At 42.6% G+C, this 17,656-nt stretch overlaps 2 protein-coding genes across 2 annotated transcripts; one reads left to right on the forward strand and one right to left on the reverse strand.

Moving 5' to 3' along the window:
- Window positions 1-422: 422 nt before the first annotated feature.
- On the forward strand, window positions 423-6,757 carry LOC117861292 (F-box/kelch-repeat protein At1g51550). The gene is made up of 3 exons (XM_034744822.2): window positions 423-1,193; window positions 4,552-6,448; window positions 6,570-6,757. Exons 1-2 carry the CDS (start codon window positions 773-775, stop codon window positions 5,520-5,522), a joined length of 1,392 nt encoding a protein of 463 aa, XP_034600713.1. The 5' UTR covers window positions 423-772; the 3' UTR covers window positions 5,523-6,448; window positions 6,570-6,757.
- Window positions 6,758-8,097: 1,340 nt separating this feature from the next.
- On the reverse strand, window positions 8,098-12,969 carry LOC117861291 (uncharacterized membrane protein At1g16860). Its single transcript, XM_034744821.2, has 5 exons — window positions 12,810-12,969; window positions 9,769-10,734; window positions 8,997-9,152; window positions 8,694-8,905; window positions 8,098-8,606 (listed from the first exon to the last, which is right to left on the reverse strand). Exons 2-5 carry the CDS (start codon window positions 10,642-10,644, stop codon window positions 8,414-8,416), a joined length of 1,437 nt encoding a protein of 478 aa, XP_034600712.1. The 5' UTR covers window positions 10,645-10,734; window positions 12,810-12,969; the 3' UTR covers window positions 8,098-8,413.
- Window positions 12,970-17,656: the final 4,687 nt, after the last annotated feature.

A 17,656-nucleotide genomic window follows, 5' to 3' on the forward strand; every position in this document is an offset into this window, starting at 1 on the left:
AAAGAAATCTGTCCCATCCCCACTGGCTGCCACCGGAAAGCGCCAAATTCCGCCAAATTATTTCCTCCTCCAAACTAAAAACCATCGCCATCAGATTTCAGGCTCAATTAGAAGAAATTTGCAGACACGGGCGAGACATCTCACCTTATTGTAGCATCAGCAAATTTTCAGATCTCAAACCGGCTGGTGCGAGGAACTCAATTTAGTATCCATAATATATGTCAGAATTGGTGAATTTTATATGTATTTTTGAGGAATTTTGAATTGATAAGATCTCATACAACATAGCGTCCAATCATTGAGATATAATAACAACAACTGATATGGGCACAAGAAGATTAATAACTACAATTAGGGTCCTTATTAATCTTCTGAAAACAACCAATTAGCATGTCGACATTTTGTTCCCCAGGCTCCCAGGTGATGACCACCACCACAAGCGCAAGCCGGCCACATTCCCCCTCTGGTTTGCTTGTTCGCTCGAGCCCCAAAGGCCCCAGCGCCCCTGACACCGGCCTCTCCTCCACTAGCCTTGCTTCCAGAATCATCCATGGCAGCCAGGACCACAGCCCCCAAGTAGCGCCAGACCCACTTCTCGGCTATCACATCAGATTTCAGGCACAGTCGACAACCATGGCGTCCTAGAGGAGTCAAACCAGTAATCCAAGAACCATGGAGCCGTAAGAGGGCGAGGGCCAAGAAATGGCGAGAACCATGGCCGGCGACGGGATGCGGCGGGGGCCTAGAGGCGGCTGGCGGCGGCGTTGACCGCATGGAGGAGGACGAGGCGGGGGCATCGTCGTCGTCGCCGCCGCCGCCCATCGCGCAGCTGGGCTACGACCAGCTGCTGTCCGTCCTCCGCCTGCTCCCGCCGGAGGCCGTGCTCTCCTTCGCCGCTACCTGCCGCGCGTTCCGGGCCTGGGCCTCCTCCGACGCGCTCTGGGAGGCGCTGTGCCGCCGCGACTGGGGCGCCCGCGCCGCCGCCGCGCTAGCCGAGCGCCGGCGCGACCGCGAGCGTGCCGGCGGCGGCGCGCCGGCGCCGTGGAGGAGGGTCTACGCCGAGGTCGCTAGGCTTGGCGCCCTGTCCGCGCGCCGCGTCCCCGTGAGGGGCGCCTCGCCGCGGCCCCGCGCGTCGCACTCGCTCAACCTCGTCGCCGGATGGCTCGTGCTCTTCGGCGGCGGCTGCGAGGGAGGTAATTGCATCCAAATCGTTTCACCTCATCGTTCTTGTTACGTATTTGGTTCGCTAAGGTTGAAAAGGTGATTGCTTTGTGCGCGCTCTATGAATTGATTCACTAGGAGAAATTCGATCACTGGGGCAGAGTACTAGTATGGGCATGATGAACTGCAGTTGATTCGGTTGTGATTAGTTGCTTTGATATGCTTGTTTTGTTTGTGCCTGCTTACTACTGTATTTTACATTGATTTCATTGAAAAATAATAATTTGCCTTATCGATTATGAAGCTTGCTCATTTCTGACAGTTATGGAAGACTAGCTAATGTTTGGAGAGCCTTCCTGCAATATATCATGTATCCTGTTACTGTAACATATAACGGTATGTGCGGTAGTGCAGCACATCAGGCAGGCTTACATCATAACTGTAGGAGGAAGAATTCCTGGAAAAATTTAGGAGCTAATTTCAAGTTTGAACTAAATCCTGGATTGAATCCAAATAGTTCATTAGCTGGAACTATTTGTCTTGCAAATCAAGTTAGTTGCTTTCCCTCAGAGTATTCTGCTTGAGTAATAGTATTGGTTATTTTATAAGCTATTTAGTTCCCAAAAGGATGGATACTTTATGAGTTTTCAGAGCAAGCAAAAAAAAATGGAGAATTCTCCATAGCCCATATTGTCTCCTCCTAAAGTTCCGCCCTTTTGATCCTCTTTTCCTCTGTCATCACGGTTAGTTATCTACTTATCTTTGATGAAGTAGGCTCAGAAATATTGGATTTGAAGGAACTTTTGATTATTTGGAGGATATTATCTTTAACCTGATTATTTTCATTAATTTAGAAGTCTAATTGTTAATCTAGTTAAGACTAATTTGTATCAGATTATAATACTTCGCACGCACTACCTGAAATGACTACTTTTAGTTCTATCTAGCTGGAAGCTATACTTTTTCACCATCGATGCACATATTGTTTTTTGTGGTCCTTTTTGTTATTGCTTCAGTTTCCCTTTTGAGTTTGCATTGGTTATTCCAGTAGAAGGTTTCCGTTGCCCTTTCTACTTAAATGTGAGCACTACGTCTGTCATCCTGAACTCCTGATTTTGTTGTTTGCGTTGATTTGTAGGTTGAATACAATCTTAGTAGCTTTGTCAAGTAGGTTAAAGAAAAATGTACAAAAAAACCTTTTCCCTGAGAATTAGAAACCTTTTGTGCTCTAAGATTAACACTTTTTCAACCAATATGACAGAAAGTATCCATAAGTTAGTATTATGGTCTAAAAGGAGTCTGAGTCCCTGATCCTGTGACAGTTATCTACTCATCTTAGAGTCAAGATCCTAATACATAGCTCTAGAAATCGGATTGTCGGGGTCTTCAAGAAACAATCATTCTCCCTAGGTTCAATATATGCTACAAAACCAATACTAACCCTGACCTTAACTTCCTAGATGAAAACCCCCTCCTATCTGCATCTGTCTACCACTGCATTTCGCTATTGTTGTTGGCTTGTTGCTCCCTCATGGTGCTTGTCCATGCATTTCAGTTGAACTATTACATGGTCCACCGTCTGCTCCTTCAAATAATACCACTTATCCTTTGCACAGAAGTAACCCTGATGAGAAAGTTCACATCTCTTGGTATTGAACACCATTGCTTTTGCTATAGAGAAGATGTTGACCATCCACAAATATTTGACACTATGCCTACTATGTGGATTCTGCAAGAGATGACCATGATACTCTCTGAGTTATGATCTACAAGTGCTATACAATGAGTGTTCCTCATCAAGTCTTTGATTCTTATGGTGTTATGGGGACGACCAAAACATGTCATGAGAGGTCAAGGGTTGCAGCCTTCATTAAATTAGTTTATTCCTTGATGAGGCACAGGCTTTACGAAGGCTCCAAGGAAACATTTATATGATGCCTGCTGGCAGCTTGACATGAGTTGCTGCTTTCTCTTCCATGATCAAGACATGGGAGGAATCTCTCTTACCTTTTAAAAAAACTCATTGGATAAGATTGATGCATTGCAAAGCAGCAAATGGAAGGAGGGACAGCATGATGCTGCGCCTACCACATCACTAAATTTACCTAGGGACTAACACAACTACGCAACCGTAGATTCCATTACTGCTAATCACCATTGTTAACTCTACCTTTACCAGCATGGCCACCAGGACAGGGAAAAATACGTTCTCATTGTTCCACCATCATGTTCTCTGAGTTGTTGCGGGAGCTATCTATGGTGCTGTGTGGATCACCACGTGCTGGGGTAATGATGTTATTGTGCCACTGCTGACCCTGCCCGTGTCACTGATTGCTTCCATGATGTAGAGCCACGCTAGTGGCTGTTCACATCAATGTGGGGCAGCCAAGGACCTCGATTGTGGCTTCCACCTTGCAGCTTGATGATGAGCTGCTTGTGCTAAAAGGTAGAAGGTTGAGGATAAAGGCTTGGCTCTTAATAGCAGGTATGGAGACAACATGTAGGCATGCATCAGCATGGTGGCAGTGGCAGATATGTGTGTATGCAGGAATCTGATGTTAGCATAGCAAGAAGTCCAGGAAGTATAAGAAGATGAGTTAGATTTGCGGCTCTTGTTGGGTTTCAACTCTAGCCAACCCAAACTTGCTTGGGACTGAAAGACTTGGTTGTCATTGTTTGATTGGTTTTATCATAAGGTGTTCAGGCCTATGATCAAGTTTAGTATCTATTTGATTGCAGAGAAGAGTTATGTTAGTTGAGTTAGAGTCCATTGGTCCATCCCCATAAAAAGGGGCAGGTATCATGTCCTGGGGAAGAAGGGAAAGTGAAATTAGTCTATTCCTTGTATTCTCTCATCTATATTCCAGCTTCTACTTTCAATGCTCTTATCTCCTTCCTATCCATGCTGTCGATCCTTTCCTCTGGCTGATAGTTGCTCCGATGTAAAAACTTTATGTTCTGTTCAAAGATCTAAGATATCCCAGGGCCACTACACCTAACAGGCAGTGTTCGCGTACACGGCCGTTTAGCCCATTTACACGCCGTTTACACGCTACAGTGCCTACCCGTGTCCGTTTAATCACCCGTTTAATGGACGTTTAACCTGTTTAATTGTCCGTTTAGTCCGAATAAAGAGCTAAACGGTAGGTGACTGACTGTTTAGCATTTAATGTTTAGGGTAACATTGCTAACAGGTGGTGTCAAAGCATAACACTTTATACATGTATTGTAGTTATTGGAGATCCTCTTTCTTTGTGATAGGAATTAGGATGATTGCATACTATGATTCTACTCTTTTGTTACCATTATTATGAAAACCTATTTGATTGTATTTTATCCCAGTCTTTGGTTTCTGACTAGTTTTCTGATGTTCTCTATTGCTCTAGTTAGGTCACCATCTTGATGACACTTGGGTGGCTTATGCTGGAATTGGAGCTGGAAATAGACCGCCTACTGTACTTAGCTGGCAGCAGTTAGCCTCTGGCACCCCAAGTGGGCGTTTTAGTCATTCATGCACTCTAGTTGGTGACGCATTAGTCTTGTTTGGTGGAATCACTGACCAGGGGCAGCGTTTGAATGATACATGGATAGGCCAAGTTATTTGTGAAGAACCTCGAAGGATGCGGATCTCATGGAGACTGCTGGAGGTAGGTCCACTTGCACCACCTCCTCGTGGAGCCCATGCAGCCTGCTGCGTTGATGATAAGTTCATTGTAATTCATGGTGGGATAGGGCTCTATGGAAGCCGGCTTGGTGATACATGGCTTCTTGATCTCTCAAATGGCCTCCGATCTGGCAGTTGGCATCAAATAGGGAAAACATGGCCTTTGCCTCCACCTCGTTCTGGTCATTCTTTAACTTGGATTGGTGGGACTCGCATGGTTCTATTTGGTGGTAGAGGATCAGAATTTGAGGTTCTTAATGATGTCTGGTTGTTTGATATTAGTGATCAGTACCCAAAATGGAAGGAACTAAAGTATGACTTGTCTACTGCTCTTGGTGAAATGCCTTTTCCACGGGTTGGGCATTCAGCAATACTTGCGTTGGGAGGCAAGGTCCTTGTGTATGGTGGAGAGGACTCACAAAGGCGGCGGAAGGATGACTTTTGGATCTTAGATACACCAGCTCTACTTCAATACGAGTCAGGTTCCAAGAAAATGACCAAAAGGATGTGGAAAAAGCTAAGAATTGATGGTCAGTGCCCAAGCTACCGATCCTTCCATGGGGCATGTGTAGATACTTCTGGTTGTTGTGTGTATATTTTTGGTGGAATGGTTGATGGCCTTGTTCACCCTGCAGAAGCCTTGGGTCTGAGATTTGATGGGCAGCTGTATCAAGTGGAGCTAGTGCTGCATCTTTAGAAAGTGTATGTTGTTGCATTGTAAATCTGAGAAATTTCCTAGGTTTGGTCTTTAGCATCTGGTGTAGTTTGTAAAAACTTCATGATAAATCTGGAGCTCTCCCAGAAAATATTGAAATGACCAGTATCACTACCATGTCACCCAGGTTTTCAACACTATAAGGACGCTCCAAATGGTTTCTGCCTGTCAATTGTGCATGGGCGCATGCCCATACCTGTCGCTGATCTGTGAAAGGAACGGTGATCCATTGTAATTTTTTGCCATCAAGGACCGATCTGTCTGTATATGGGTTTGAATCTCCATTCCTTTGTCAGATTCATATGTTCCAAAGAATGTCTGTCAATACCATCTGGAACAGATGGTTGTTTCGGTACCTGATGGGCTCTCATATGGTTATGGGAAGAGGGATAAATGTTGTTGCCCATAATAATCCAATGTGCCAGGATTGCTTGGGACCATCTGGAGCTGCTCTTGATCTTTGCATCCCAGTCACCAATTGGCTCACTGCAGGAGGACCATGTCTCATTCAGCCCTTGGTTCATCACATGCATAGAACCTGATATTTGTAATGATCTAATGATGGTGTATGGGTCACACTGGCAACATTACACAGCACAATTTTTTGGAAGACAAGGATGGTTTGATCTTGGGTCCACTGGTACAAGATGTTTTCAAGTCTTGTAAGTTGTAACGGTGTATCAGTATGCAGGTTATGTCATGTGCGCATTAATTCTGCGATAATGGGACCGAAACTTGTTTGGATTATTTCAGATTTGGGACCATTTGCAGTATGATTGTTTGATGATGCATACATCACGGAGAAAAATATGTAGTTCCTGTTCAGATCCACTTTGTGACAGCAAGGCAAAGCTTCTGCACCAGGAATCCAGGACCCATGTATGCTATCGCAGAAAGGTTTTCCTTAGGTCAGTTTGTCTGTGTGATTCTTTAACATTCTTGATAGATTATATTTGCCTGAGATGCTTTCAGAATATCTGAACCCAATGCAGTTCAGGCTCCACTGAAGTTTGAATCTGATTGTTGCAGGTTGGCCAATCCGAGACCGAGACAGAAAACCCTTACCATGCTTTCTACTGCTGCTGCATTCACATCTACCCTTTGGTTATTTGTAATTTCAAGTGATAAGATCCATCACCAAGACATTATCAATGCTGGAGATTTCCAGCTATGCAGCTGCAGCTCCGGTTGCTATATTTAGTTCTTATTCAGCATTATTTTCTTAGGAAACCCTTATTCAGCATTACTACACCATTCTGAAGTACACCTCCGGTAGCACAACAAAGCATAATTGATGCAATTGTGGCAAAACTAGGAATCAAGCCTAGCTCAGTCGGTAGAAGCCAAGAAGGTGCGTAGCACAACAAACACATGATGTAAAGATCCATTGTTCCTCGTTCGTAGGCATTCTAGTTTTCTTAAAATAATAGTAGTGCACCGTTCCCGCCAAATAGATGTGAAATAAAAGGAGACAAAATACTCGCATCAGGCAATCTATCAAAGAAAGTGACTATACTTGAACTTGAACCTTGCAATCCTCCATTATTCTGAAAGTCAGTATGTATGTAGTGGTGAACCACTAATCCTAAAAAAAAGGTACACAGAAGTTTAGAAAGTGGTCTTTTATATAACTACAACGATGTTTTTTCTTATACAGGGTTAAATAAAATTCTGAGAATTCTATTAGCAGTCCCTCAATTCCAAACAGAAACAAACTAGAAATGTTGCACCTTGCTACTAAACAATGTGTTCCCATCGACATTTTGGCAAGATTTTTTTAAATATGTACAATGGTTAAAGCTATTTTGGCTAGTAATATACTAGTTAAATATTTCAATTACAAAATTATGTGAATCTGAGTTAATTAGACTAGAAATTCCTTAACATCAATATTTTGATTATGAATTTATGTAATCTGAGTTAATTAAAGTAAAATCCTCTCGGTGGTGTTCATAAGTCAGGCGTGTACGTGCTTCACAAGGGAGTAATAAAGTAAAATATACCGTTTGCACATCGTTTTTGTTCCGAGATTTGTTGAGACTTGCCTTGTAAGCTGTGGTTGTGGTTGGTAGATGGTGACAGTGAGCAAGTGATGCTACAGCAGCAGTGGATGTGACAGACAGGGGACCAAACCCCCGGTTGTTTCCTAATTCCTGTCCAACGGTAATGAAATGCAGCTTGTGTTGTTAACCTCTAACCTAACGTTGACAGTGAGAGTGGTACACCGGCCGGTCGGTATGGCACACTGAACCGTGCAGATGTCCGTGTCCTTCGAGATTCAGAGAAATGAAGCCAGATGCTCTGTTTTTTTTTTTTTTTACAACGAAGACGATCTCATACTAAATGTCCCATGGTGAGCACCCGAACTGTATCACAATTGGTCTAGTTTCCCAAGCACATCAACACGGACAGGAATCAATTACATTGACTTCTTACCATTGCAAATATACCTACCATGTGAAGAGAACTTTGTTTTTATGGAGATCATAGGTACAAAAAGGAAATTGCAGGCTTCATGGTATTGCTGGAACCCTACAACAAAAAAGAAAACATAATATAAACTGGAAACCACTGAATCTCCAAACAGGCTCCATGGTAGGTAGGTAGTACTGACATCAAGCCATCCATGTTACAGGTATCATCCATGGCTCAACCAAAAAGAAAGAGAAAATTACATATAATATACTATACAACCAAGCTCCAGGTAACCGACCATCCACTGATATTGTTGTACTTACTTAGCCCATATAATCACACCCTGCATTTGCACATTCTTTCAATCCTAACATCCCACTGAAAACCAAATCAAAAGTCAAGGCATCTTTTTTCTCTCTTTCTCCGGACCAGAGAATCGCCAGAGCCAAGCTCCCTACCTAGACCGGTATCACATCCATGTCGGATGTATCTTCACACCTCAGGACCAGGCCATCGAGGCTGGTTGGGAGCATGCACTTGGCCCACTGGCAGCCGGTGGAGATGGGTTCAGCAGGAGGAACGATCATCAGCACGTTCTCGTTCCTTTGAACAACACCCATCACGCTAACGGTGCTGCCCTCCTTGATGTACCTGCAGCGCAAACAGCCATGTCAAAATGGAATGGATAGCTATCACTTGACAAGATCCGCGAATGCAAGTGAAGCAAAAAAAAAGTACCCTTCTTTCAGGCGCATAATCCGATCATCGCTCGAGAGGTTCCTTCCCCGCAGCCACCTTAGGAATTCAGGCGACATGTCCTTGTTGTCTGGGTTTATGTCAATAACAACAGATTCATCAACATATGGGGTTACACGTGCACCAAATCCTGTTTTCACCAGTGCACGCAATCCTGATTGGAAATCAGAGATGTAGAAATCCACTGCATGTCGCTGCCATTGTTGCATTGGGAAAAAATGTGAGTGAGAATTAAGGTGACGAGTGCCAGGCATTCTTCACATTTTAAGTTACAAGTAAACTCACCTCCATTGACCTGAGTCCCCAAGTGAATCGGCGATGTGTAGTGTTAGCAGCTTTTGAATCCCAACCCCTATACTCATACAAGCAAGTGGAAGTGTAAACACATCTCGGAACCCGTTGGAATGAAGACTCGAGGGGCAAATTTCCACAAGTAACAACCTGCAGAATACAATATGATAAGTGAGGATTGGCTGTTATTAATGATGGAAAAAAGATGCTATTTCTTAAAAGCCATTCAGCGTTTCTAACAATAACTAGAAAATCACTGAATGGGAAACATTATCACATAACACGCTGCTACATCATTTACTAGTTGTACAGGAAAACATCATATCATGTTGGTATTGCTGTAGTTATTTGCCACTGGTAGTCATCAAACCTGTGGGAGTAAAGTGGCATTTATGCTTTCTCTGCATCTAAATTACTTCTTGAATAAAAAATTGAAAACCATCTGAAGTGTTATAACTACATAAAAAATACCTTTAAACTGAAACAGGACGTTGAATACATTGCAATATAGTTATCAGAGCAGTTTAGAAGCATTGCTTGACAGAACCAGTCAGAGATGCAATTGCAACAAGACTACTGGACTAGTCAAAATATAAACAATCTATTGTGCGCAAAGGCAACTAGAAACAGTTTACTTTCGAAATAAACTGTAGCATAAGGAAACATATATAGGATGACATCAAAACTGCATAGAAAACAATAGAGGCTGATGAATAAACAGAATAACTGAATATCATTAAAACAAAGTAATCAGTACTTTACATACCCCAGTAACCTTCACATACTCTCCGTCTTTTGCAGTTCTAAGATCTGCATCAGGATAGTGACTGACAAACCCAGTCACACCTTTCGTTCCCCAGCAGATGTTCCAGGTGACAAGTGCAGCGACAAAACCAAATATCACCACAACAACTATGAGCAAGATCGGATTATGAATAGCAGCAAGAATGAAGCCTCCTGCCACAAATCCAACCACAAAAAGCAATGCAACCAACCACATTATTGCTGCTGGAATGCTGCCCTTAATCGAGTAACCATCTTCTGCATTGAGATTTGTGACAGCTGGGTTGTGTGCAAAAGAGGCAGTACGCATCTTCATTGATACACTGGAATCAAGAGGGCCTGATACTTTCCTTTGAGCACCAGATGAATTCATCTGACCCGAGGTGATTGGACCTGATGTAATTAGCCCAGTTGTAGGAAGAACAGGAGGCAGAGGGCCAGAGTTCTGGCGGGCCATGGGGGTTACTCCACCTGATTGGGGGCCAGACGACCTCTTTGTCGGTTCTCCATGCTTATTGAGAGGTCCAGAATTAGATTTTGTCCTTGAAGATCCTCCAGTGCCAGGAACTGCAGATGAAATAGAACCAGAGTAGTTGGAGCGACCAACAGCATTAGAAACTGGTCCAGAGTTGGAGGCAGCACCACCGAACGAAGTATTCCTTGAAGGCTGGTTACCCAAAGGACCAGATTTTCTATGGAGATCAAACATCTTCCCAAGCTCTCCAGATTTCTTTATATCCCCGCCAGTGTATGGCATAGCTGAGGAGCAAATGACTGGGGCCTTCTCCTTAGGTTGCTCAGGTCGGCCCGAGACATACAGGCCATTGCTTAGCTGGTGGGATGGAAATCGCGAACCCATGTTCTGAAATGGCCAATCCAACTAAACCTTCAGTGTGATTGTGTTGCGTTAAGTGAGATTGTTGAGGTTTTGAAAGCCTTGCATCAGCACCTGAAAACAGGAAACAAAAGTAAACTAGATCACATCACTGATCCTGAAAAAAATGGATTTGTAGCTTTGCACAACAGATTCAGCACATCACATCGAGATGGAATGGCTTTACAACAAAAGGCACAAATAAAATAAACAAATATCACCCTGCATACATGCTTCAACGAATATAGATTAGCCTTAGCTAGGAATCAGCAGTTACATAGGTAACATCCAGCTGCCAGCACAAATACTACCAAAACATGTTGCAGCTAAGTAGGTAATAAATGATACTACATAAAGTAGCTAAGCTAAAATGTTACCATTGCTACAATGAAGAGCAAAAAATGAGCACTAGCACAGTAAAACTTTTCTTTGTGTGCTAGCAAATTGACGAGTCTGTTGCTGATACCCTCTGTATCTTGCTAAAAGCTGGATTAGCTTTGATGTTTGGCCTAAATACTGTCCGGCTATATTTGGTGGTGTTAACTGGGATAACAATAGAAAAGGTGGTGTTTTAGCCTAGCACAATTGTCGGTTTGGGGCACTAAAAGGCTTTGACTGGGTTATGTTAACTCTGATTAACACATTCGGGTTTAGCAGGCCTAAACAATTGGACAATTATTTAATCCATTTTCAAGTGTCAGCAACGACATAATTCTGCAAATTGCTTTTGCAAAAATGGAAAGCTATAGTTGTGCTGACAACAGAAGAGATTCTTCAAGCTGTAGATTAAACGCGTGAAAGCTACACACTTGACCCCCAAACCTTACTTCCATGGTACAATAATATAGCACAAACAGAAATATAGACTCAAGTAGACACAGCAAGCACTCATTGAGACAAACTATAGCTTTGGCAGCACCGTTTCAGGTTTCAGCAACAAGTACGGAGTAACACACATCATTGCGATAAAGTAAGATCCACTTCCCTCCAAAAGAAGCTAAAGAGTACAGACAAACACCCCCAAAACATGCAGAATTAATGGAAACGGCGCCCGTCCTAGCAACGTAACGGTAGTCAAGCAGCTAAATGTCCCGCAAAAAAAACTGATAGCGACGGTTACATCTGTGTCTCAAAGTGCATCCCACGCTAAGAGCACACAGTGCCTACCAAATGATTTCATGCAACACAGGCAGTGGATTAAACAACAACCAGGCCACCGACACCATTAGATCACGAGCATAGCTTAAAGCTTGGGCAAAGAACTTGACAGGTACATGCCAACATAATTTCAACATGAAGCAAACTCAGCAGCACATGCACAACCTACAACCCACTCCCAGGGTCCCACCACCACCTCGGAAGAAAATTCTACCACTCGCCAAAAGCCCGATTTCTCTAGGCTTTCAGCCTCAACCTGGAGCTAAAAAATCTATGCGCAGAGTAAAAGTAGCACACATCCTGCTCACTCACTGAACTGAGATGAACAAGATTCAGTTCGGCCCCGAGAGGAATCACAACCTACACGCAGCAATGCCACCAGTCCAGATCCATAAAACGGCACCAGATCCAGGTACATAACTCACATACGAAGAACTCCGAGTTCGAAACTAAAAAAAAAACCCGTAACTCTCCACTGCAAAACTCAGTTAGAATCGGAAGGGGCAAGTGACTCTACCACAGCAGAAGGTGAACAGTCGGAAGAACCTGAAACACCCACCGAAAATTTGCAGCAATTAAAGTCCCACGCTTTGCACAGATCTACCGCCTGCGAGGGACAAATTGATGGAGATCTCATCTTCCCCTGAAATCCCACCGACATTGCAAAACCCTCGCGCCACACCGCTTCCCACTGCGAAGGGCAAGAACCAAGAACGCCTAGATCCCAAGAAACGGAGCGAAACGGCAGAAACCCATCCAAACTCGACCACCCACGCCTGCTCCCCACTCCTCCGCACCAAGAAAACCAAGAAGTATCAAGAACCGGCCTCCGGATCCCAGCACACACGCTCGACCGGCGGACGGCGCTAGGCAACCAAACCGTACCGGCGGGGCAAGTGCCCCGGCCCAGATCCCAGCAACCCCAGCAATGGCAGCGCACCACACATCGGCAGCAGCAAGAAGAAAGAAACAGAGCAGGCTCCGGCGCTCACCTGAGGAGAGCGGCAGCCGACGGTGCTATCCCCTTCTTCCTCCTCCCCACCGCGAGACGGTGGGTTTCGGCTGTGGAATGGCAGAATGGGGGTAGGGGAAGCGAGAGGGAGGGGGATAGAGAGAGGAGAGAGAGAGGGGGGGGGGCGCTGGGTTCCCCCACACGCAGGCAGGCGCAACAAACAGACGGAGTAGAGAGAGAGAAAGGGTAGAGAGAGAATAAAGAGGGAGGTGGAGACCGGCAAGAAATATCAAATACTATCCTCGTTTAGCTTCTCACCATAAACAATGATAAAATGGGATACAGTAGGAGAGAGAGAGGGAGACAGCAGCAGCTGCAGCAGACCTCTTTCTCTCTCTGTCACTAGCAGTCCAACATGGTCTCATACTAGCGCTGCAGTTATTTTCTCTCTCTACCGCCTCGTGCTCGTCTGTCAGATAATGCTGATTCCATGGTTGTTACAGCGCTACAACGGCTCCCTGCCCGCTAATCCTTGAGACTGATCACAATTACTATTTATAACTCCGGAGATTCAGAGATCAGAGAGAAGGTAATACCTGTTGACATGGTTTTTTACCTCAAAATGAGGGGAGCAGATTGATGGAATGAAAGGAATTAACCACCTTTCTAGTTTTGCTGAATTTCTTGGCGTGAAGATTTATATTTGCTTTTGCTTCTAAAAAGATGTATGCAGGATAGGTTACGTATTCTAGTTTAGATATTAGGTTGGATCTCAAAAAAATATATTTCTATACCGTAGAGTGAGTAATACTATAACGTTTGCGCAATGCATGGGAGTAACGCTTAAGTGTAACGGAAGTCTCGTATATTGGCAGCTGTTATTTTGAGAAGTAACAGCCATGCTAGCATATCATATTTGCGAATTCCATGGTTGTTATAGTGCTACAAAAGTTCACTGCCCGCTAATCCTTGAGACTGATCCCAATTACTATTTATAACCCCGGAGATTTAGAGATTAGAGAGAAAGTAATACCTGTTGCCATGGTTTTCTACTCCAAAATGAGGGGAGCAGATTGATGGAATGAAAGGAATTAACCACCTTTTCAGTTTTGCTGAATTTCTTTGGCGTGAAGATTTATATTTGCTTTTGCTTCTAAAAAGATGTATGCAGGATAGGTTATGTATTCTAGTTTAGATATTAGGTTGGATCTCGAAAAAATATATTTCTATACCGTAGAAGCGAGTAATACTATGACGTGCGCAATGCATGGGAGTAACGCTTTAGTGTAACGGAAGTCTCGTATATTGGCAGCTGTCATTTTGAAGTAACAGCCGTGCTAGTCTATCATATTTGCGAACTGTACCAGCTGATAGTACTTCATGTGCAATACGTATGCTATAAATCTTTTTTGGTGAATTGTTGCCTATGTTATATTTGTCGTCTAGTGAAATATTCAAATTCTTGTCGCTACTTGAAAGAACATTGCTAGCTGCTCTACGTTAGTTTTGATGATTGGTGAAACCTTCATGAATAGAAACATATTGTGCAAATTGTACGCCCTAATTATTTATTCAATTTTCTTTTTTTTCTAATGTGAAGTTTTAGTTGCAACTATAAAAACTGGGTACACTATAAGAAATTTTAGTTCAAGTATAAGGTTGTATTCTTTTTCCCTCAAATGAATCGGAAATAAATATTTTCAATGTAGATTAATAATTGTTACGCCCAATAGATCTACTCTGAAAATTCATTTGGTAGAGCCTAAAAATATGTAGGATACATCTATACAACACATACTTGATATTCAGCCACAACCTTATGACTTATGTGTATAAATGTACATATGCTCATTTGCATGTTGATGTTTACATATTGCTCCCACTTGCAACTTTAGGTCTTTATTTTGATCCCATCAATGTAAGGTAATATAAGGGGCATGCCATCGAAGATGTTGTTAGATGAATTAGTTGGTCCTAAGAATTATTTGTTTTCCTTCAGCTATTACCACCTTTAGACTTGGAGTTTGATGCATCAACAAAATAGTGCATTATTCACTAAAGATAATGAAAAACGAATAGTGGAAATAAAAGGAATAATAGTATAATCATAATCTTTCTACATTTATTCTCTAAAAGACTCTGAAAGGAATATTTGAAGTTTTCATAACGTTGGTTGTACGTATCATATTATTTAACAAGAAAGCATTTATGTAACCATCATAATTTCTTAGCATTCTACATGCTGGTAAGTAATTAGCGCATTAGTAGTTTTATGCTATTTCAATGCTGGAAATGATGTTCAATGCATGGTGATTTTGTATATGCCACTACCAATAATACCACCTCATTTCCTACAATAAGTGTATCTGTATGGATATGAACCAAATATATCTTAACGTTGTTGTAGTACTAAAGTGCAGTTTGTATGTTCTAATCGGAGGGTATCAATTTGTAATCATATAGTACTGTATTTGGCTTGGGAAAAAATGGGATGTGGAGGTAACACTCTTCATTTCACTACCTTGGTCCAACCATAAATATCATAAGTTTAACAATTAGGTGTGATGTCTCAGGGGAGGAAAAAAACTCAACTAGGAGGTACAAAATATTATAGTGACATCCTCCGATATGCACGGTACTAAACTAAAGAAGCATATATAGTCAATGTCGGATTTTGAAAGCATAATTGTTTGGGCAAAATTTTACACGTTGCTTGGAGTTCAGTGTTCTTACTCTAAAGTTGAGTAGAAAAGGAGAGCTTAAGGTCATATCATCTTGAAGTCTTCATGTGCCATCTAATGAACAAAAATTCATACTTGAAGTAAAAATCTATTGATAACCTCTTACATAATTACTCACTCCAGTCACAGAATACTTGTGTTTTGGACAAAATTTGTTCAAACTTCTAAGATTTTGACTATCAATAACATGAAAATATTTTTGTTTCAAAACATGCACATAACATGTGTAGATTTTTCTTGAAATATATTTTCATAAATCTATTGGATTTTAATTGGAAATAGTGGCCAAAGATATGATATACATGAGAGCCTAGACTCCACCAGCCTTGTCATTTTGAGTTAAAAAAGGAAAATAAAGCTCTAGAGAATAAAATATAATTTCTGTTTGCCTAGTTTTCTCTATAGCAAACCGTTGCAAGGTACACTAGCACATTTATTCTAATTAGCATAATGGCTGTCGGCTGCATATAGCCATTACAATAAATTGCATAAACGAATGGAAGAATTATTTTTTAAAACAAGAAGAGAGAGAGATGTAGGCTACCAGTAAATATCACTGGAAGATTGTTGGGACGATATACCTTTGCTCAAATCAGAGGTTGGACAACACAACTACTAAGACCCATATGCTTTTCTAACAACAAAGCTAAAAAAAATGCCAAGATCATGTTCTCATTTGGTCAGACATATCTACACTTTCCCTTTTGTGACTCATGCACTTGGCTATACGTAATGCATGCACACACCAGCAAAATAAAAAGAAGGCATATGAGGTAGTTCAAGCTGCCATTAGGTCAGGGTTCTTGAGATCACATGGCTTTAGGTGTGGGGCCACCTACACATCACCCTCCCTCATGCCTTTGGTTGGAGCCACCTAATTTGGCATCAACTTATGCCAACCCCAACAAACTAGATATATACTCTCGCAAAGTGCACAAGATATGCATGTATTCCCAAGAAAAGGAAGGGGGATAAAGAAGGAAGAAAGGACAATCTTGAGTGTTAAGAAAGAACAAGACGATCTTTGGACTTTGGCTTTGGCTTCTCAATTTGGAACATCAAAGATTGCAAGCGACGGTCTGAAATCATGAGGAGTAAGATGATAATGATGATGATCACTCGCCACGACGATCTGGTTTTTTCTCCTAAACAGCTTAATGAGCTCTTTTGTTCCTTCAAGTACACGGCACATGGTGATTTAGTGGGGTCTTTGGTGCACTCAGGACGGTACTAAGTGCTCTTTGTGCTTCATCTCTTTTACTTTCCTTGAAATGGATGTTGTGTGACGAGCAGGGAGCAGCATATGACATGTGTATGGCATACTAAACTCGTTTGATTCTGATAATGGGAACGTAGGGGTTGCTATTCTCTGTTCCTAGCTGCTAGCTTGATGAACATCTACAATAGGGACATCAGAGACATCCATTAAGCTAGGTAGGAACCCTAAGCACTATATAATAAAGACTAAGATCTTAGATGGCTGGGGGTTTTTAGTACTATTCACTGTAAGAACATGCCACATGGGGAGGTTCAGGCGGGATTAAACGGGCTAGAAACAGCATATACATGGATGCAAACTTCTGCCAACTGCATGTAGTCCTTATGTTTGTCGTAGTGTTGGAGCAGCCGCGGTGTTGCAGGAAACATCGTTTTGCACGCTTTAGAGGGGCGCGATGCCGAGATGAAAAATGCTGGCTTCGGTGCCTGCATTTGCATCGATGCCCAAAGATGCTGAATTGTTTCCGGTCCAACTCAGTTCAGCTCTGATGCTAGTGTGCTCTGAATTGCTCTGAACACCTCCTGATGTTCCTGTCTCTGTCTGGACTGGGTCCGTGCAATGGTAGTTTAACTTAGAAGGCTGCTAAGTTGCTAACGCTTTGCACGAACCTCTCAAGTGTGAACCTTCAGGACGAACTTCCTCCCAATGTGAAATGTTCTGGCACCAAGTCACACGACTTGGTTGGTATATGAGCGCAACAGTTCGCCCGAGCATCTTTCTCCTCCATGGATTTGAACACCGTGCACTAAACTTCACAATGCGCTAGCAGCCATCTGATCCCCATTGTGTCTTCCTCAGCACTTGTACTTCACCTGTGGGACTGGTGAACTACAAACCAGAACCCTGTCGCTCAGTAATCTGGAGATT

This window comes from Setaria viridis, chromosome 6 (assembly GCF_005286985.2).
Source record: "Setaria viridis chromosome 6, Setaria_viridis_v4.0, whole genome shotgun sequence".
In the NCBI taxonomy this organism is placed as follows: domain Eukaryota; kingdom Viridiplantae; phylum Streptophyta; class Magnoliopsida; order Poales; family Poaceae; genus Setaria; species Setaria viridis.

Excerpts from the sequence above, each read along its gene's own strand:
- LOC117861291 (XM_034744821.2), bottom strand. The coding sequence starts at position 10,644 with ATGGGTTCGCGATTTCCATCCCACCAGCTAAGCAATGGCCTGTATGTC. Across the intron at positions 8,906-8,996 it reads GGGGACTCAGGTCAATGGAG|CGACATGCAGTGGATTTCTA; the intron begins GTGAGTTTACTT and ends CAACAATGGCAG. Across the intron at positions 8,607-8,693 it reads ATTATGCGCCTGAAAGAAGG|GTACATCAAGGAGGGCAGCA; the intron begins GTACTTTTTTTT and ends TTTGCGCTGCAG.
- LOC117861292 (XM_034744822.2), top strand. The coding sequence starts at position 773 with ATGGAGGAGGACGAGGCGGGGGCATCGTCGTCGTCGCCGCCGCCGCCC. Across the intron at positions 1,194-4,551 it reads CGGCGGCGGCTGCGAGGGAG|GTCACCATCTTGATGACACT; the intron begins GTAATTGCATCC and ends TGCTCTAGTTAG.